General features: G+C 37.7%; 1 protein-coding gene and 1 pseudogene across 1 annotated transcript in view; one reads left to right on the top strand and one right to left on the bottom strand.

Annotated features, from left to right (window-relative positions):
- Positions 1 to 22,165, bottom strand: part of PPP3R1 (protein phosphatase 3 regulatory subunit B, alpha) — a 69,127-nt gene that overhangs the window by 23,735 nt on the left and 23,227 nt on the right. Inside the window, exon 2 of the mRNA XM_086700971.1 lies at positions 9,218 to 9,257. Coding sequence (XP_086557097.1) covers positions 9,218 to 9,257 — 40 coding nt within the window. The remainder of the gene's footprint in view (positions 1 to 9,217; positions 9,258 to 22,165) is intronic.
- LOC147582460 (TSC22 domain family protein 1 pseudogene) lies at positions 11,183 to 11,702 on the top strand (annotated as a pseudogene).

Genomic DNA, 22,165 nt, shown 5'->3' with positions numbered 1-22,165 from the left:
GATTTGGTTTTGCAGATCTCATCTGCTTTAACTTCTATTTCATTTCTCTGACTACATATTCAAAAACTTATAGAAGGTAAATTTCCCAAAAGTCCCTAAATTTCTGAAAATGTCTTTAATTTGATCTCACACCTGAACAATCATTTAGCTGGTATCAAACTCTAGGTTTAGGAACTCAGAACTTTGAATAAATTGCTCCACTGCTTTCTAATATCTAAGAAATCCAATGCCAAAACACTCCTATTCTTTTTAGGCAATTTTTCCCCCAACTAGCAGCTTTTAGAATTTTCTTTTCACTCCTGGAATTTTTAAATGTAAACTTCTCAAAAGAAGTTGAGACTAAATGTTGATCATATTTCATCTAAACTTCTTGGTAATCAGAATGCTCTTTCAATCAGAAGATTTTATTTTTCAGGTGAGGGAAAGTTTCTCCTACTTTTCAATCATTAGTTTTGCTTCTATTTTTATCTACTACATCTCTTGAAATTTCCTTTAGGCAGTTGCTATTACTGTCTGTATATGTGCCACAAAGCTTTCTTTTTTGGTATATTTTTCCTTATTCTTTGCTCTAACATTCTGAAGGAGACCCAAGAATTTATCATACTTCTGCTAACTGGATGGCTAGGCCTTTTCACCAGCTAAAGTAACTGACTTCTCCTTATCACCTACGAAATTATTCAAATTTGTGGTAGGCTATGTCATGAACTTCACTGTTAAAACTACAAATTTGTAAGTGCTGCCATACCAACATGGGATAGTCTAGCACCTCACTTTTTATTAAGACTACTTCTAAAATTTTTGTGTTTATTGGAGAGATAGAGAGAAAGACAGAATCTGAAGCAGGCTCCAGGCTCCAAGCTATCAGCACAGAGCCCAACATGGGGCTCAAACTCACCAAACCATGAGATCATGACCTGAGCCAAATGCAGACACTTAACGGACTGAGCTACCGAGGTGCCCCAAGACTACTATTAAAAACCCCAAAATATTTAGAACCTAGAAGACAATCCAGGTATTTGTAAAAAAAGAGACATATAACAGCAAGTCACGGAAACAACTCAAAACCCAGATGTTCAAGTCATACACTATACTTTAAAAGACTTCAGGGGCGCCTGGGTGGCTCAGTCGGTTAAGCGTCCGACTTCAGCCAGGTCACGATCTCGCGGTCCGTGAGTTCGAGCCCCGCGTCAGGCTCTGGGCTGATGGCTCAGAGCCTGGAGCCTGTTTCCGATTCTGTGTCTCCCTCTCTCTCTGACCCTCCCCCGTTCATGCTCTGTCTCTCCCTGTCTCAAAAATAAATAAAAACGTTAAAAAAAAAAAAAAATTTAAAAGACTTCAAAATCTTTTTTTTTTTTTAATGTCTATTTATCTATTTAGAAAAAGTGCACATGAGCAGGGGAGGGACAGAGAGAGGAGGAGAATCCCAAGCAGGCTCCACACTCAGCACAGAGCCTGAAGCGGGGCTCAATCTCACAACCCTGGGATCATGACCTGAGCTGAAAACAAGAGTCTGATGCTTAACTGCTTAACAAAGTGAGCCACCCATGGCCCCTAGAAAACTTTTTTTTCCCCTGCCTTCATGGCTCAGCTCTAAGGCTTTACTGAAAGAAAGTAGAATATAAGCAATTCTCAGCAGACTAGGGAAAATAGAGTTCAGGATCACTATATAATTAAGTAAATGGTAAATCATAGCTGGTAGACTAAGAAATATGAACTATGTGGGGCGCCTAGGTGGCCCAATCGGTTAAGCGTCTGACTTCGGCTCAGGTCATGCTCTCATGGTTTGGGAGTTCGAGCCCCAGTGTCGGGCTCTGTGCTGATGACTTGGACCCTGGAGCCTGCTTCAGATTCTGTGTCTCCCTCTCTCTCTGCCCCTCCCACATTCACACCCTCTCTCAAAATTAAATAAACACTTAAAAAAAAAAAAAAGAAACATGGACTATGTGATACGAATTTATGAACATTTTAATCAAAGTAACAAATACAGAAGTCAATTTCAAAGTTAATGACAAAAAGGTTTAAAATAAATAGCTTTAGGGCCCCTGGGTGGATCAGGCGGTTAAGTGTCCAACTTCGACTCAGGTCATGATCTCACAGTTCCTGACTCCGAGCTCCACGTGGGGCTCTGTGCTGACAGCTTGGAGCCTGGAACCTGCTTCAGATTCTGCATCTCCCTCTCTCTCTGCCCTTCCCCCACTCACAGTCTCTCTCTCTCAAAAATAACATTTAAAAAATTTTAAGTAATACTGAATGGCATTTTAGGAATAAAATGTTTTACTATTTTCACCTGTGCACATTCAAACTGAATTTAATATCAATAAATATTAAAAAGGTTTCCTCCAAAGATTTGAGATGATGAATAAAGGTTTGATAGTCAACCAGAAATCACTCTTTAGAACACATATTATTTAAAAACTACATGGATGGAACTGGAGGGTATTATGCTAAGTGAAATTAGTCAGAAAGACAAAAATCATATGACTTCACTCATATGAGGACTTTAAGAGACAAAACAGACGAACATATGGGAAAGGAAACAAAAATAACATAAAAACAGGGAAGGGGCCAAAACAGAAGAGACTCATATGGAGAACAAACTGAGGGTTGCTGGAGGGGTTGTGGGAGGAGGGATGGGCTAAATGTGTAAGGAAGGGGCTTAGGAATCTACTCCTGAAATCATTGTTTCACTATATGCTAATTTGGATGTAAATTTAAAAAAAAAAACTGAATGGAATTAAGCTAGTTCAAATAAGAAAGGAAAAAAAGAATGCAGAAAAAGAGGAAATTAAATTTAGAGGAACTTTTTCTTTGAAAAAGTTTTGTTTTCATAACAAAGAAAAACTAGATCAAAGAATATGAACATGTAAATTTCCCTGAGACCATCTGATTGAGAGCAGAAATTAACAGCACAAAGTAAGGTCAATTATCTCCACACTTTCAAGTCACCTGTAAATACTCAAAACAGAAACAAAACTGCCTGACTACGAGACTGTTTACTCAAAATGAGAGCAGTGTCCTATAGGCTAATGATGTCTTATAGTTCTTTATGCAAAAGACATGCCTTCAGAGTCTGCCAAGCTCTTCTTGGGTCACCTTCTAATGAAAGAAAACTGAGACATCTTTTTAGATAGAAGATTTCTTAGTCTTTCATCTACATTCAGTTTACAAAATAAGCCCTATGTTTACCAATTTTATCAAAAACATTCAGAATTATACTGGTTTTATCAGCAGTAAAAATTAGCTGAATCTGATTTTCCACTCATACCTCCAACTATTCCCCCATTTTAGTCCTCTGCTTAAACTATCTAAAGTAGTATCTTGCACTGAGTCACTTTTCCAAGTTACCATGCCAAGTTACAACTAAGGTCCCATCTTTGAACAAATCACCCAAGAGAGTATACATTTCCTGGTCCAGACAAGTTAGCCAAAGTCACAATGGCTTAGAATAATTTAACTCAATAAAAAGTAAATGCTGAATTGTGAGACAATAAAAGAATACTTATCTACATATTAAACAATCCAGTTTTGTCTAAAATCATTCATGTAAACACAAACGTAACATTAATCATGTAATATTTACTATACGGAAGACTACATAGTATTGTGATTAAAAATATAACCGTGGTATGCCTGGGTGGCTGGTTCGGTTAAGCGTCTGACTTTGGCCCAGATCATAATTTTATGGTTTGGGAGTTAGAGCCCTGACAATCTCTACTGTCAGCACAGAGCCTACTTTTTGGATCCTTTGTCTATATGTCTATCTGTCTGTCTGTCTCTCTCCCTCCCTCTGCCCCTCCCCCACTCATGCACACCCACACATTCTCTAAAATAAACATTAAAAAAAAAATATGACTCTGGAGCATGACTACTTGAGATCAACTCATAGTTTTGTTACTTTTCCTATTGTTGTGTGGCCTTAAGTCTGTTAGTGAAGGTCTCTCTGCCTGTTTTCTCATCTATATAGCAGGGAAAGTAAACCTCTTTCGTGAGGCTATTGTAAAGATTAAAAAGGTTAATATATGTGAAGTGCTTAGAATAATGCCTGGCACATGTTAAATGCCATATAAGTATTTGTTGTGATTATTTATGAAAATAAATGGGGTGACTGGTAACCACTGGGTTTTCCTAAAGGTACAGCCTTTAAAATTATCCAAGTAGTTGTCTATGTAGTCCAGCTCTGAGTTCTAACTAGCTTATTCAGTCAACAGATATTTATTCAGCATCTGCTCTATGCCAAGTATTGCACTTATGCTTTTACTGTCAAGGCCTCAATTCCTTTATTGGTGAAAATGAGCTTAAAAATACCCTCTTATTATTAAAGCTTGCTGTGCTGCATATGCCATACTTAGCTATAAATTAATTATTGCTCCTTGATATTACTTTTAGTTTCTTCCTCCTCCCTTTTTCCATTCATTAAAAAATAAAACAAAACAAAAAACTTCTGGGGGCACCTGTGTGGCTCAGTTGATTGAGCGCCCGACTTCGGCTCAGGTCATGATCTCAAGGTTCATGAGTTCAAGCCCCACACTGGGCTCTTTGCTGTCACACGGAGCCTGCTTCTGATCCTCTGCCCACCCTGCCCCCCAGCTTGCACGCTAATTAAAAAAAAAAAAAAAAAACTTTTAATAATGGAAAATTTCAAACACATACAAAGGTGAGAGACTAGTTTAATGAATTCCATATACCTATCATCCAACGGTTCAAACATTAACACATGAGAAATCTTATTTATACACCCACTTCAATTATCTTAGAGCAAATTCCAGACATATCATTTCCTTGTAACTTCAGTATTATCTTTAAAAGACATTATTTTTAAAAACATCACAATAACACTACTTGAAAAAATATTAATAAATTAATAATTAACTCCTTGATATTAAACAATCATGCTCCAATTTCCCCAAAACAGCACAAATGATTTTACAGGTGTTTTTAATCCATCAGGTTTGGCAAATAGTCAATGTGTCAATAAAATGAAACTGACTTTAAGAGTAACAGTTTCATTAGAGTAGTAAAAGATAAAAGCCAGATTGCAGCAGGCCAAGAAATTAGCAAAAATAAGGAAATAGATACTATGTGAGTATAACTTGGTGACTCAAAGTTCTTTCCTTGGTCTTGACAAGAGCATTAACATCCAGAATACTGCTGTTCTAATTAGTGATATTGGCAAACACTTTATAATGCTTAGTAAGTTGTAGGCATTGCTGAAAGCAGTTTGCATGTATTAACTGAATAACAACAATTCTATACAACAGGTACTATCACCATTTTACAGATGAGGAAACCAAAGTACTGAAAAGTTAAATAACTTAAGTGCTCAAGGTCACAAAGCTAGTAAAAGGTAGAGTTGGAATTTGAACTTAGGTATACAGTACTTATTACACAAACTGTGGCAAGACTTCTTTTTTTGTAATATAAGTGTTTTTGTTAGCTTTTGATCTGACCTATTAAATTTTTTAACCTCTGTTAAACTTAGAAATATTTAGTATATCTTCATCTCTGGGGTATTTTGAGATTCAGAAATTATGTTCATTATGAACATTTAATCCGTAGTGACAGATTAAGTGACCTAACTTGACTGGAAGAGTGAAATTTTAGTCTTTGATCTATGCTGTGTTGCTTATTGGCTGGGTCATTTTCTATAGTGTAAAGAGGCACTATTCTTACATTTAACCAAATTATGCAACTGCATTTTGTCAGATGTTTCACTATTGCCTTCTTTTTACTCTAAAATCTAATACTACATGTTATTAAAAGTAAATTAAAGTTGAAAAAAAAAGAAATAAGGAAATGGAGATAACTGTACAGTATATGCTCTTTTTTTGAGAAGCTCAAATAGGAGAAAAAGTGAAGAAAAACTAGGAGGTACATGAAGGATCAGAATCAAAGCATAGTTGATTATATGTGTAAACTGAGGAGCTAAAACTTAAGCTATACAGGAAAAGACAGAGAAACAAAATAAGGTCCTACAGATGAGAGTGGATGAGGTTAAAAGCACAAGGAAGGAGGCTGACCTTGAATAAGGGGGTATAATCCAAACTGACACTGACAGAAGGAGTCAGTTAAGCATGACTGGCACTGAGAAAACTGGCAGGCAGAGGTAGAAGATGGAGGGGCATGAGGAGGCTAACACTTAAAATGTTTTCAGTTTTCTTAAGACTCAGGAGACAAGGCATTGATTAAAAGCAGAGTACTGGAAAGGATTATGCAAGGGATTTGGATAGAATGTTGAAGACCTGGGTGAAATTTAAGGAGACTGAAAAAGACAAACAGGACCAGACAGGTAAAGCATTAATCAGCATTCGAATCTTATGTAGCTTTCAAAACCAATTTCATCACCCCATCCACAAAGCTCTTAACTTCTGTAACCAAAAGTAATTTTCCCTCCTTAGAATTTTTATTTTTCATAATGGTTTACTTGTACTATAATAATTTTACCCAATAGCCAGACTGTAAGTACTTTGTGGGTGCTTACTTTATCCGTATATCACAAGGCTGAAGACAGTACCTTGCAGAATATAATTTACCATCTTCTTACTTTTAATTTTTTAAATGTTTATTCATTTTTGAGAGAGACACACAGAACATGAGTGGGGGAGGAGTGGAGAGAGAGAGAGACACAGAATTCGAAGCAGGTTCCAAGGCTCTGAGCTGTCAGCACAGAGCCCGATGTGGGGCTCAAGCCCACGAACTCTGAAATCATGGCCTGAACTGAAGTTGGACGCTCAACTGACTGACCCACCCAGGCGCCCTGAATCTTCTTACCTTTTTTAAGGTAAATACCAAAGGAACAAAACAGACAGTAACTACCTGAAGAGCTGAGACCACTCAAGCCTGAGACAATTACATAAGAACCCATCAAGAACACAGAATTAAGGTTGAGTCTTGAAGAGGTGAGAAGGCAAGACATTATTTAACCTGAACAGGGACATATAAATAGTGAAGTGCCTCAAGAATTAGTTTTAACAGAGGCACCTGGGTAGTTCAGTCAGTGAAAATCCGACTCCTGATTTTGGCTCAGGTCATGATCTCATATGAGTTCGAGCCTTGAGTCTAGCTCCCCACTGACAGTACAGATCCTGCATGGGAGTCTCTCTCTCCCCCTCTGCCCCTCCCGGGCTCATGCACACTCTCTCTCTCAAGAATAAATAAATTTAAAAAAAAATGAGTTTTAACATTCTTATCTATAATGGTAGTTATTCACAGATAACACTAACCTCTTCCAATAATATAAAGAAGTTTTTCAGGGGTGCCTAGGTGTCTCAGTCGGTTGGGAGTCCGACTTTGGCTCAGGTCATGACCTCACGATTCCTGAGTTCAAGCCCTGCATCAGGCTCTGCGCTGACAACTCAGAGCTTGGAGCCTGCTTCCAATTCTATGTCTCTGTCTCTCTCTCAAAAATAAACAAATGTTAAAAAAAATTTTTTTAGGGGCTCCTGGGTAGCTCAGTCAGTTGAGTGTCCAACTTTGGCTCAGGTCATGATCTCACTGTTTGTTTTGAGTTTGAGCCTCGCATTGATTGGGCCCTGGGCTGACAGTCAGAGCCTGGAGCCTGCTTCAGATTCTGTGTCTCCCTCTCTCTCTGCTCCTCCCCCACTTGTGCTCTGTCTCTGTCTCTCTCTCAAAAATAAACATAAAAAAAAAACTTAAAGAAGTTTTTTAAATGACAAAAAAAATTTACTACAATATGTGGATGGGAGAAAACTGGTGGTTTCAATGTAGACAGGTTCATTTTGGGGAAATCATCCAAATCATGTATAAAATATTATAAAAGCACATTTTATTCTAGTGAACCAAATAGGGAACAGAGAAAAAAAAGCTATAAACTGGGTAGAAGAACCCAGATAGATTCATAGCTGGTTACACAATAACTGACAACTACAGATCTTCAGTGACATGGCTCAACAGTTTCATCAAAGCATAGATGAAGTAGTAAGAAAGAAGACTTACTATTAAGTTCTGAAGATAAAACTGAAAGGGGCAGCTTTAACAGTGTATGCATTATTTGTCAACAATGTATGCTCAGGTTGTGATCTTGCAGCTCATGGGACCGAACCCTGTGTTGGGCTGTGTACTGACAAGCTCAATGCCTGCATGGGATTCTCTCTCCCTCTGTCTGCCTCTCCCCTGCTCACACGCTCTCTCTCAAAATAAATGAATAAGCATTTAAAAACAAATTATAGAAGTTACAAAATGTAAGATGAAATGATAAATAATCTCAGCTTATTATAACTGCTACAAAGAAAATAAATGGGGTACTATTCATGACAGAGAATCTAAGCAGAGAGAGAAAAAACATCTCCAAAGGGGTGACATTTATGCTGACAGTTGAATGACAACAACGTCAAATAAAGAGCTGATAGAACAGCATTCTACCCAGAGCGCATAAGCAAGCAAAGGTGTTGAAGAGAATGAAATTAACACAGGTTTTGGGAAAAGAAAGGAGACTAATGAAACAAAGGGCAACTGGGAAAGTGACAAACAAACCAAGCGACACTTCATTGCAAGATAATGTCTCCAAATGGGGAAGGACCAGTTACATCTAATAGAAATGGCAAGGAAGGTTCAGAACTGTTTGGGTATCCTGGGACCTCGTGATGCCATCTGAACTTACCAACAGTCCCTATTCCAATTCTAAAGATCTCTCCCTTTCCCAATCACTGCTCTTCCATACAAGAGACTTTATGATTTTTATATAAGCTCCCTAGTGCTCTGATCCTTAAATCAAGAATTTCAAAAACTGTCATTTTCTTTCTTTACATTCTCCAGTACACTCAGAAAGAACCAGACCACCCCACACCTCTTATACTCTTCACTCCTCTGAGAAACATCTTTGGCAATAGCTATTTGGTCTATCGAAGTTTTGCCTTCAACACACTTTATTTTATATAACCAAAGGATAAGTAAATTAACTGTTTACCTGAAACTTTGTTAATCTGAAAACCTTCTGTTGGGTTACGCCACTGAGATCTGAGGGCTGATTTGTAACTACAGCACAATACAAATAATAAAGAGCAGCTCTATTAAAAAAAAACAAAACAAAAACAGTTCCCTGCTCTGATAACTTTAAAAGACAAAGTCAAATTCATTACTCATTTTAAATAGTTAAGGGTTAACTTTACTATGTAGATATACAGAGGTGTATGATATATACATATATAGAGAGAGATGTGTAAATAAAAGAAATTCTTGATAACAAGAATATGTGACTTACAGTGTGAGCACATTTCCAAAGGATAACTTGCCTCATTTCCCTGGAGAAAGAAATAAATAATAATTAGTCACAAAATTGGTACAAATGTCTTTAAAAGGTTTAAATATTCTGAGTCACAAACATAGGGAAATAAGCCAAAAACCAATGTATCTAGGTCTATAAATTATCATTTTTTGATAAGAAAAAAATCATAAAATAGGATATAAAAAGCTCTCAAATCACAACAGGCCTGAGTTGGGTCTCTGACATTATGACTTATACAAACCCTTGACTAAAATTTACTTTAAATATTTTTAATGCCCTAAACATATGGATTGTATAATTTTAAAACACAGGAGACTGTCAATGTTCTTTCTGTCTTGCTGAGTAAATTCATTTTGGGACAAAAGTCAGAATAGTTTCTCCTGCCACATATATTTAAATGAAGAGTTTCCTGAGACTGTAAAGCTGTTAAAAAGAAAAAAAAGAAAAAAAAAAAACTATTAGCATTTATACCTACTATCTTCTATATGCCACGCAACTAAAATAAAACAAATATTAATAGGAAGATGGGTCCAATGTAAGGCAGCCAATTCAAATTTTTCTTTTGAAAAGTCTTATCTCATGGGTAAATTCCAAGTTGATATAATTTACCTGAACTCCTAACTTATAAAATATATAAAACCAACCATCTATTTACTATCCAGGATTCCGTGTGAATTTATTTAAGGAAAAAAGAGCTCTAGAAAAACTACAGACCCAGTCAAAAGCCCACATTTAACAATTCTTAATGAACTGACCCTAGGGAGGTCAAAGTACCTGGTGGATGATCACATCATTTGATCAGTGATGAAACCAGTTCTAAATCTAAAACAGTAAAAACTTCTAGTAAAACAGACTTGCGTGAGATAAAAACAATGAAAATCCTTTTAAAGTCTACAGAATTTAAATTAATGTAAACTGAATTTTTAAAGTTCAGTTATAAAATCAGAGTACTACACATCCTATATTCCATTTACCTAATCTTGACCCTATCTAGCAACATGTGCAATAGGATTAATATATGAATATACTTACAATAGCCTGTGAAGTTATTGAATACAGTCTGAAAAGAACATTCTAGTCTGGCTCACTAGTTTTTAAACTCCTAAAAAGTTATCTTACACTATGTAAATTTGAAGTCTAAGAAAGGTTATCCCGTAAATTAGCTAGCATCTTCAATTCTTATCATGCATGCTACCAATCATTAATTAGTTTTTTCCTTGAAAATTATAGCAGATAACTGCAATTTTCCAGAACTGGTTAATTTAAGGTTACTTTAAATATCAAATATATATTGAGGCGCCTGGGTGGCTCAGTAGGTTAGGTGTCCAACTTCAGCTCAGGTCATGATCTCACAGTTCATGGGTTCAAGACCCATATCGGGCTCTGTGCTGACAGCTCAGAGCCTGGAGCCTGCTTCAGATTCTGTCTCCCTCTCTCTGTCTCTCCCCCACTTGAGCACGTGCTCTCTCTCCCTCTTTAAAAAATAAACATTAGGGGCGCCTGGGTGGCTCAGTCGGTTAAGTGGCTACTTCAGCTCACGTCATGATCTCGCGGTCCATGAGTTCGAGCCCTGCGTCGGGCTCTGTGCTGACAGCTCAGAGCCTGGAGCCTGTTTCAGATTCTGTGTCTCCCTCTCTCTGACCCTCCCCTGTTCATGCTCTGTCTCTCCCTGTCTCAAAAATAAATAAAACGTTAAAAAAATAAAAAATAAACATTAAAAATATTTTAATATTGAAAAGCCTTAGTGGAGCCCGGCGGTAGACCTCGGAGGCTTCTCCACACAGCAGTGGGATCAGCATCTTCCTGGGATCACCAAGCCCCAGAAGCTGGGTTTCTTTAAACCAGGGCTGCTGTTTTCTGTTTCTCCCTGGGCTGCAAAAAGCTAGAAGATTTTTATCTAGCTCAAACAAGGCTGCTGGTATTCCTTTTTCCCGTGAGGCTGTTTGTGGCTGCAATTGCATGAAATCCCAATGGTGTAGACCAGTGGTGATGGATCTAGGAGTTCACCAACTAAGACATTTTTCAATTTCTTTCTTGTCACCCTTGCTGGAGACTGAAAACACTTCTGTGAGACTTGACAATAGCTCCTTGGGTGCAAGTGTGGTAGCTATTGACAACAAAATCGAGCAAGCTATGGAAAGCCATCTGTGAAAGGCCATCTGATGTATGTGGTTAGAGAGGAAGTGGAAACCCTTAAAGAGCAAATCAAAGAACTAATAGAGAAAAATTCCCTGGAGCAGGAAACCAATCTGCTGAAGACACTGGCCAGTCCTGAGCAGCTTGCCCAGTTTCAGGCCCAGCTGCAGACTGGCTCCCGCCCTGTGACCACACAGCCCCCAGCCCAGCCAGCGTTCCAGGGCTCAGGACCAACCGCATAGCCTCCCATGCCCCTGAAGAACTGGCCGCTGCTGTTTGAACTGAACAGACCAGAGAAGATGTACAAGGGGGAATCCATCCACCTCTACAGTCACCCATTTCACTGCTCACTGCACAAGAGAAGTGAAGCTGACCTATGCCATTGTGTCTGTTTTCCAGTATTAAACACTCATGTGCTTTTGGCTTGAAGAAATTTCTTAGTTGGGTGAATTAAAGGTTAATCAGATAATTAGCATGGATATACTGGGACTTCCTGCAGCTTGGCAGATATGTGAGAAGTGGTTCCATTCATGCTGAGGAGCTGTGTGCCTTTCCATCATCCCTTCCCTGCTCCCCATCCCTGCTCCCAAGAGTTCTCTCCTGCTTGCACGTAGTATACTCCATGGGGTTAGAAGCAGTGGGGCTCCAGTGGACTTTCCTCTCTCCTCTTCCCCATGAGGAACTTGAAAGGGAGGTCAGAGTAAAGACTGACACATAGTCTCACCTAAGATGAAGGGAAACATAGTTCATCATACAAATTGACGACTGTCACCAAAAATCCATAACATGATAGTACTGTGCCTCTTTCTAAAACAGTAGATGACACAAAATTCTTTGAGATGGTGACAGGTAGCTGGGACCCAGTCTATCTTACCATGAAGGTTGTTTTGCTTATTGTATATTTGTGTATGTAGTGGAACTATTTTGTACAATAGAGGGCTGTAACTACTATTTATGTTGTACAGATTGAAATCTAGATGTCTGAAGAGGTGTGAATTGTCTTTTATACAGAGATCTACAGAAAAAATGCTACATGAAGAAAACTACACCTGAAGAAATTTTAAGAATCTGGCATCGTCAGTCACTTTGTGTAATCTGAACTCTTCTAGTTGCTGAATATCTTGAAGTAAATTCCTGTTCGCTGAAGTCTTTTGATTGAGCTGGTTGAATACTTTGAAAAATGATCCATTCTAGCTAATGAAATGGATCTCCCAGTAGGGGTTTCTGCATATTACCTGTATAGTAGTTATACGCATTTGTTTCTGTGCATGTTCTCTACACAGTTGTAAGGTGTCACTGTATTTAACAGCTGCACTTGTCAACTTTCAATAAAGCATATAAAATGTTGATAAAATATTTTAATATCAAATATATATTAAAGATAGAAGAAAATGATAAACAGCGGCATCTGGGTGGCTCAGTCAATTAAGCCTCTGACTTCAGCTCAGGTCATGATCTCATGGTTTGTGAGTTCAAGCCCTGCATCAGGCTCTGCGTGGAAAGCTCAGAGTCTGGAATCTACTTCAGATTCGGTGTCTCCCTCTGCCCTACCCAGTTCATACTCTGTCTCTCTTTCGCTCTCAAAAATAAACATTAAGAAAATATTTAAGAAGAAATAGCAAACATTAATAAAACCAGACCATTAGTAATGAACAGAGATAGAGTTTTGCTTATTCTGCCCCTTACTTGATTTTAAGACTCTAATGATTCCTATCTTTTACTGCCTCACATACGTATTTCATACCTAAAATTTTATATATGCTTTAAAAAAAATCTCACTCTACCTTAAAGTATGTTTCTTGAAACATTCTCAAAAGAGTATAATGACACTTTTAATTGTCATTCTGAGTTGTGTGTGTGTTTTATGATAATGATTAATGTTATAATTGTCTTAGAAGTGAGGGCATGGGGCACCTGGCTGGCTCAGTCAGAGGAGCATGCAACTCTTGATCTAGGGGTTAAGAGTTCGAGCCCCACATTTGGTACAAGGATTACTTAAATAAATAAAACTTAGAAAAAAAAAAGTGAGGGCAAAAGAGTTATATGGTAGTTTCAAGGACGACTCTGAAACCCAGTCCTTATTTCTCCCACCCACTAACCTTCACAGCGTTATCACTTCTTTATAAATAATACCATCAATCCTCTATCCACATTATTCCCAGCTAGCCAACATCCACAAGACCCAAGGACCAGCCCAGCTAGAGCCCTTCAGTGCTTTTCCACCAATACTGAATGCCTCATCTATCTCCTAAACTTAAAATCTATATATCCAAAAGGTTACTTCAACCTCAACCTGAACAGTCTTGTGCCTGGTAAAAATATCTTTCAAGTATCAAGGAAAATGCTTTCCCCAGATAACCAAAAACTGAAAGAATTAAGCTCCAATGCATGTGCAGTACAAGAAACGTCATAAGAATATTCTTCAGGCATAAGAAAAATTGTACTAAATGGAAATCTGATTCTAGACCAGGAAATGAAGATCACCAAAAAGATAAATTTGTGGGGCGCCTGAGTGGCTCAGTCAGTTAAATGTCTGACTTCTGCTCGGGTCATGATCTCACAGTCTGTGGGTTCAAGCCTCACATGGGGCTCTGTGCTGACAGCTCGGAGCCTGGAGCCTGCTTAGGATTCTGTGTCTCCCTCTCTCTCTCTCTCTGCCCCTCCCCTGCTCGCACTGTCTCTCAATAATACATAAACTTTAAAAAAAAAAAAGGTATATTTGTATGTAAATATAAAAGACTTTTTTCTCATTTTTAAATATCTTTAAAATATAAATAACTTACTTAACACAAACATAGTAACAATGTATTGTGGGGTATATAACATGTACATAGAAGTAGAATGTGTGACAACAGCAGCACAAATATGAGAGAGAGGAATGATGTATGTTGTCAAGATCTTGCACTATGAAGGAAACATTACAATGTTATTTGAAAGTAGAGCATAATGTTAAAGATGTATATTATAGGGGCGCCCTAAAGTGGCTCAGTTGGTTGGGCTGACCGTCTGACTCTTGATTTCAGCTCAGGTCATGATCTCACAGTTCATGAGTATGAGCCTGTGTAAGGCTCTGCACTGACAGCATGGAGCCTGCGTGGGCTTCTCGCTCTCCCTGTCTCATTGCCCCCGCCTCTCCTCTGCTCTCTCAAAATAAATAAACATTAAAAAAAAAATGTGTATTAAAAACCCTACAGCAACTGTTTTAATTTAAAAAAAATTTTTTTTAATGTTTATTTTTGAGAGAGAGAGAGAAAGAGAAAGAGAGAGAGAGAGTGTGTGAGTGGGCAAGGGGCAGAAAGAGCAGGAGACACAGAATCCGAAGCAGGCTCCAGGCTCTGAGCTATCAACACAGAGCCCACACGGGGCTTAAACTCGTGAACCGCGAGATCATGACCTGTGCCGAAGTCAAATGCCAAACCGAATGAGTCACCCAGGAGCCCAGCAACTGTTTTTTAATAAAAAGATAAATACAACAGTATCATAAAGAATACTCAATCTAAAGGGAGGCAAATAGGATAAAAGAAACAAAAATCAAGTGTGGAAAAAACAAAGTACAATATCAGAATGGCAGATTTAAATCCAAACATTTTGAGAATGATACTATGTTAAGGGTAAACATTATAGTAATTACAATTAAAGACACAACTGTACGCTATCTATAAGAAGCCTACCTTAAAAACAAGTTAGAGGTAGGTTAAAACTAAAAACACAGAAAGATATACCACAAAAGTATTAATCGAAAGAAGCATACAGTGGCTAGTAACAATGGAAAATGCAGAATCCAGAACAAGTAATACATTATCAGGGATAGAGAGGGCTATATAATGTTAAAAGAGTGGATTCATTAGGAAGATGTAATGATACTAAGTCTATTGTGATTTATAATAAAAAAATGTATTTAGTTTTGTTTCTAGCATAGAGATTCTAAAACCCTCAATTTCTTAAGTGAGAACTATAAAGATGTCTTATGTTAAGGAGGGGACTGTGAGAGAGCACCTAAAGATAGGGACTGTCTGGTTGCCAGGAGAACCAATTATATGATTAGAAGGCTGTAATTTTAGCCCCACTACCCTCTGACCTTTGGGGAGGGGGGGCTACAGGATGAATTAATCACCAAAGAGCAATGATTTAATCAACTGTAGTTATGTAACTAAGACATCATAAAAACCCAAAAGGACAGGGTTCAGAGAACTTCCAAGTTGGTGAACACGAAAAGATGCAGGGAGAGTGGAGCACCTTGAGAGGGCACACCCTTTCCTATGTATCTTGCCTCATGTGTCCCTTCCATTTGGCCATTCCTAAGTTATATCCTTATAATAAACTGTGATTTAGTAAATAAAGTGTTTCCCTGAGTCCTATGAGTCACTCTAGCAAATTAATCAAACCCAAAACGGGGGTCATTTTATCCTTCCAACTATACCAGGTTGGTCAGAACCCCAGGAGACAATCTAGATCTGTTAACTGGCATCTGAAGGAGAGAGACAGAGGCAGTCTTGCAGGACTGAGCCCTTCACCTGTAGAATCAAATGCTATGTCTAGGCAGACAGTGTCAGAATTGAATTGTAGGACATCTAACTAATGTCCAGAAATTGTGCAGATGTGTGGGGAACCCCCAAGCCTCCCATACTGTAATTAGGTCTCCACACACACACACAGTTAACACAGCTTCAAAATAAATGAAAGCAAGTACTAATTAAAGAATGGAAAGGAAAACAGTCAATCATTTTGGAGATTTTAATATTTCTCTCACAGTAACTGAAAGAAAACAAATAGAACAAAAAAATAAAGTTATAGAAGATTTGAACACACACGATCAACCAACATGTCCTAAACCAGCAGAATATTCTTTTCTAATGAACATGGAACATTCACAAAGCCATTATTCTGAGCCTCAAAAAAAAGTATCAATAAATTGAAAGGCCTAAAATCATACAGAATATATTCCTCCATTATGACATAATTAAACTAGAAAGATATTTGGGAATAATCAAATATTTGGAAACAAAGCACAATTCTAATAACCCAGGAGTCACAGAGGAAATGACAAAGAGAAATCAGAAAATGCTTTGGATAGAATGAAAACAGAACCCATCAGAACTTGTAAGATATAGGTTAAGCAGTGTTTTGAGGAAAATGCCATTACAAGAGAAAGTCCAAAACATAATGATCTGTTCCCAAAGTAAAAGGCTAGAAAAAGAAGTTAAACCTAAAGAAAGAAAAAAAATGAGAAATTAATAAAATAGAAATGGGCAAAGAAAAATCGATAGACAAAAACTTTTTTGGAAAAGGTCAATAAGTAATCCCTCAGGCAAATCAATACAAATCCTACAGACATGAAAAGAAAAATAAAGGAATTTTCTAAACAATGCTATAAAAAAAATTTTATAACTAAGATAAATGGACAAGTTTCTTGAAGGCCCATATGACAAAACTGGCTCAAGAGAAAAAAGAAATGCTGAACAGCTCTACAGCTCTTAAAATACACTGAATTTGAGTTTAAAAGTTTCTTACAAAGAAAACTACAGACCCGGATTGCTTCACTGCTCAGTTCAATCATATATTCCAAGTACAAAAACATGCCAACCCTACACAAATTCTTTCAAAAAGCAGAAGGAAGGAATAGTTCTTAAACTCATTTAATGAGGCTAGTGCTACCTTCGTACCAAAATCAGAGAGTAACATTACATTATAAAAAAGAAAACTATACTCCCATACTTCTTCACGACAGTGGATACAAAAAAATCATTAACAATATCTGAGTAAATCCAGAAAAAAAATTTTTAATATTTATTAATTTTTGAGAGAGAGAGACAGAGACAGAGACAGAGACAGAGACAGAGACAGAGACAGAGCATGAGCGGGGGAAGGACAAAGACAGAGGGAGACACAGAATCCGAAGCAGGCTCCAGGCTCTGAGCTGTCAGCACAGAGCCTGACACAGGGGTCAAGCCCACGAACCATGAGATCATGACCTGAGCAGAAGTCAGAGGCTTAACTGAATGAGCCACTCAGGCGCCCCCAGAAAAAATTTTAAAGAGAATAAAATTCATGACCAACTGAGGAAAATCCCAGCAATGCAAGCTTCGTTTAACATTCAAAATCAATGTGATTCACTACACTAACAGACTAAAAAATAAAAAACACCATATGATCATCAACATATATAAACAAAAGCATGTGACACATTTCAACACCCATAAGAACCACAATCCAGCAAAGATCTTCGATCTATTAAGCCTATCTACAAAAAGCCTAAGCTAACATACTTAATATGGTGAACGACTAAACGCCTTCTCCCTAAGATCAGGAACAAGATAAAGGTATCTGCACCAGTGCAATAAGGCAAGAGAGAAGAAATAAAAGGCATACAGATTGGAAAGAGAAAAGTAAACTGCTTTTACTTGCAGATAACATGACTGTGTATGTACACAAATAATAAACTACAAAAGACTGTCAGAACTAATAAATGAATGAAACAAAGCCACACAATACAAGGTGTATACAAAAATCAAATGCATTTCCATACAGACCTAAGTAGCCAAACAATCTGAAAAAGAACAACGTTGAAGGAGTTACACTATTTGACTTAAAGAATTATTATAAAGCTGGAATCGTCAATAGAATGATATTGGTGTAAGACTAGATAAAAAGATAAATGGAACAGAATAAAATGGAGAACACACACACACATACACACAAAGGTTAAGTTTTTGGCAAAAGTGTCCAGGTAATTCAGTGGGAAGAAATCCTTTGCAACAAATGATGCTAAAACAAATGGGTATCAATATTTTAAAAAGGAAAAGACAAAAGAGTAGATTTTTATTTTATTCTCTTCTACTCTATTTTATTTTAGAGAGAGAGGGCGAGTGGGGGAAGGACAGAGGGAGTGGAGTGGAAGAGAGTGAATCTTAAGCAGGCTCCATGCCCAGCACACAGCCAACATGGGGTGCTCGATCTCATGACTGTGAAATCATGACCTGAGCAGAAATCAAGAATCAAATGCTTAACTGTGCAGGTGCCCGAGTAGACATTTTATAACAAAAGATACAGACACAGCAAATATGCACATCAAAATATGTTTCATATTAGACATCAGAGAAATGCAAAATTAAAACTACAATTACATACAATACTTGCAACTAGTATATATGTGCCTAAAATTTAAAAACTTGACATATAAAATGTTGCCAAAAACGTAGAACAAATGGTTATGTGCTATGCAGAATTCTAAGATGGCCCTCTGAAATTCCCAGCCCTAGGTATACAAACATCTTTTCTCAGTTATTCAAATACTAATCTAGGTATTGGCTCAAAGGGATTTTGTATATGTAATTAAGATTCCAAATTAGTTGACCATAAGATAAGACTATTCAGGTGGGTCTGTTCTAATCATAAGAGACTTTTAAAAGCAAAAAGGGGAGGGGCGCCTGGGTGGCTCAGTCAGGTTGGCGTCCGACTTCGGCTCAGGTCATGATCTCACAGCTCGTGAGTTCGAGCCCCGTGTCAGGCTCTGGGCTGACAGCTCGGAGCCTGGAGTCTGCTTCGGATTCTGTGTCTTCCTCTCTCTCTGCCCCTAACCCACTTGCATTCTGTCTCTGTCTCTCTCAAAAATAAATAAACATTAAAAAATTTTTTTTTAAATAAAATAAAATAAAAGCAAAAAGGGGAAGTCAGAGATTCAAACCATGAGAATTCAAGACTAGGGAGTGAGCCCCATGCCACTGAATGCAGGCACTTTGTAAGGGCTAAGAGTAGCCTCTAGCGGACAGTAAACCAAGGAGCAGAGAACTCAATCCTACAAGAGCAAGAAACTGAATTCTACCAACAACATAAATGACCTCAGAAACAGAATCTTCCCCAGAACCTCCAGACAAGAACTCACTCTGGCTGACACCTGGATTTCAGCCTTGTGATTCCCTGAAGAGACACCCCATGTTAAACTAGCATTATGGTTAAGTGCTGTTTTAAGCCACTAAATTTACGGTTATTTGTAACACAGCAATAGAATCAACACCCAGACGTATACAGTATATGTAGCTAAAAGTAAAAATGTTGACATGACAAGTGTTGAAGATAGAGAACTGAAATTTTTATGCAGAATAACACATTTTGGAAAACAATTTGATGGATTCTTTAATAATTTTTTAAGTGTATTTCTTTATTTTTGAGAGAGAGAGAGAGAGAACGCAAGCGGGAGAGGGGCAGAGAGAGAGAGAGAGAGAGAGAGAGAGAGAGAGAGAGAGAGAATCCCAAATAGGCTCTGCCCTGTCAGCAGGGAGCCTGATGTGCGGCTCAAACTCACAAACTGTAAGATCATGACCTGAGTGGAAACCAAGAGTCGGATGCTTAGCTGACTGAGCCACCCAGGTGCCCCTGACGGATTCTTAATAGTAAGTTTAACATAACATTCAGAAATAAAAACATGTCCACATAAAGATTTGTACACATATATCCACAGAAGCTCTGTTGTCAACAGTCCAAACAAGAAACAACCTAAATGTCCACCAACCATCAAATGGATAAACTGTGGTGTATCCAGACAATGGAGTACTACTGGGTAGTGAACAGGAAAAGACTACTGATACACACAACAAAATAAATCAATTTCAAAATCAGTAAGCTAAGTGAAAGAAGCCAGATACAAAACATTACATACTGCATGATTCCATTTATAAGTAATAGAAAAGGCAAACTATAGTTACCAAAAGATCAGGGGTTGCTAGGATTTAAGAGGGTATCAGGTAACATTTTAGAGTGACAAGAAATGTTCTACATCTTGATTGTGAAAGTGCTTACAAAACTATACATCTGTCAAGACATATTAACTGTATGCCTGAAACTGGTTAATTTTACTATATGTAAGTTATACCTCAATAAAACTGATCTCAAGTATAATGGAATTGCTTTATAACTCATAGATTCAAGTCTCTAGTTAAGAAATATACACATCTCAGGGTGCCTGGGTGGCTCAGTTGGTTAAGCATCTGACTCTTGGTTTTAGCTCAGGTCATGATGTCACGGTTCCTGAGTTTAGCCCTACATCGGGCTCCTATACCCTGGCAGTGCAGGGCCTGGTTGAGATTCTCTCTCCTTCTCTCTCTCCCCCTCCTCCACTCACTCTCTTTCCCTCTCTCTCAAAATAACTTAAAAAATATATATATATGTAATATATATATATCATCACTTTCTTTTAAAATAGTAATAGTTTCCTCTCATATAATTCAAGAACTATATGGATTTTTGTTTATATAACATACTCATTTCAAGGCAACAAATTAATATTTTTAGATTAGTTTTCAATGAGAAACCAGAAGCTTATAGTAATTTTAATTCTAATACAGTCTAATTATAGTCCTTCTAATTCTTTCATCCTTTACTTACTCCCCTTCTTAGATCTTAAACTCCATGAAGGCAGCAATTGTTTTCATTATCCTTTGATATCCCTTGCCAAATTTAACACTGTCCTAAATCTATGCAAGGAAGTATTTTATAGGTGCATGTAAAAATCCAGATAGCCTTTAGGAACCTGGTTTAAGTGGCATGTTAAGCATCAACATATTAAAGAACATGTTTGGGGCACCTGGGTGGCTCAATCAGTTAAGCATCCAACTCTTGATTGTGGTTCAGGTCATTATCTCATGGTTCATGAGATCAAGCCCTGAGCCACACATCGGACTCTGTGCTGACAGCATGAAGCCTGCTTGGGATTTTCTCTCTCTCTGCCCCTCCCCTACTCACACACACTCCCTCTCTCTCTCTCTCTCTCTCTCTCTCTCTCTCTCTCTCTCTCTCTCAAAATAAATAAACACAAAAAACAAACAAAACGAACGAACATAGTTAAAGGGTACATTATTCAATAAATTCTTAAACGTCCAGTTATTAAAGAACTTTAGATTTTTGCTTCCCTTGATACTCACCCTCATAAGTATCTACTAAGCACTTGGATGTCCAATAAGCAGGCAGTACTCTAATACTTAAGTAATATTTATAGTTCCCAAGAAGAGCCTATAACCAAATAAGACAATGTTGTCACCTCTTAAAGTCTACTAAAGATAAATGTCTACATATTCTGACAGCAGCCCTTTGAAAATAGTCTAAAATTTACAGTATGCATTCATAAAATTTATTTTTATTCTCTTACATCTAGACACTTCAAGATCAAAGTAACTCTAAACAAAATGAAATAAAAGAGATCCAAAAATACTTTCATTTCTTTGCCAGAAATATTCCTATTCCTGATTTAATGTGTATCAAAATTGATAACTACAATATGGTAAATTTGAAAAATACTAAATAAGAAAATGTGAGAGTCCAAAAGTCTTCATCTGCTGAAAGACAAAGTTTGCCAACTTCCCACAGTTAATATAATTATTATAAAGAAATCAGTTTCTAAAGTAAAATCACTAACCATCTTAATACTTGTTTGAGGACAGATTATTTCTTACTCTCAGAAGTATACAACAAGGGGTTCAAACTGTGGATAGATCAATTTGGGTGAAAGGAAGTGAAAAGATCATAGACTTCCAGGGACCAATCTCTTGTCTCTATCAGGCTGAGTTCACAAGTACCCCTTTCTCTAGACCTGACTTTTCCATTCAGGAAATAGGGAAGTTTGGGGGCACCCTGGTGGCTCAGTTGGTTAAGTGTTTGACTTTAGATCTTGGCTCAGGTCACGATAGTTTCGTGAGTTCGAGCCTCGCATCAGGCTCTGAGCTGACAGCGCAGAACCTGTTTGGGAATCTCTCTCTCTCTCTCTCTCTCTCTCTCTCTCTGTCACTCCCCCACCTC

This window comes from Puma concolor, chromosome A3 (genome assembly GCF_028749965.1).
Source record: "Puma concolor isolate L17-30 chromosome A3, mPumCon1.1.hap2, whole genome shotgun sequence".
Classification (NCBI taxonomy): Eukaryota; Metazoa; Chordata; class Mammalia; order Carnivora; family Felidae; genus Puma; species Puma concolor.
This window is presented reverse-complemented; position numbering and strand designations above follow the sequence as displayed.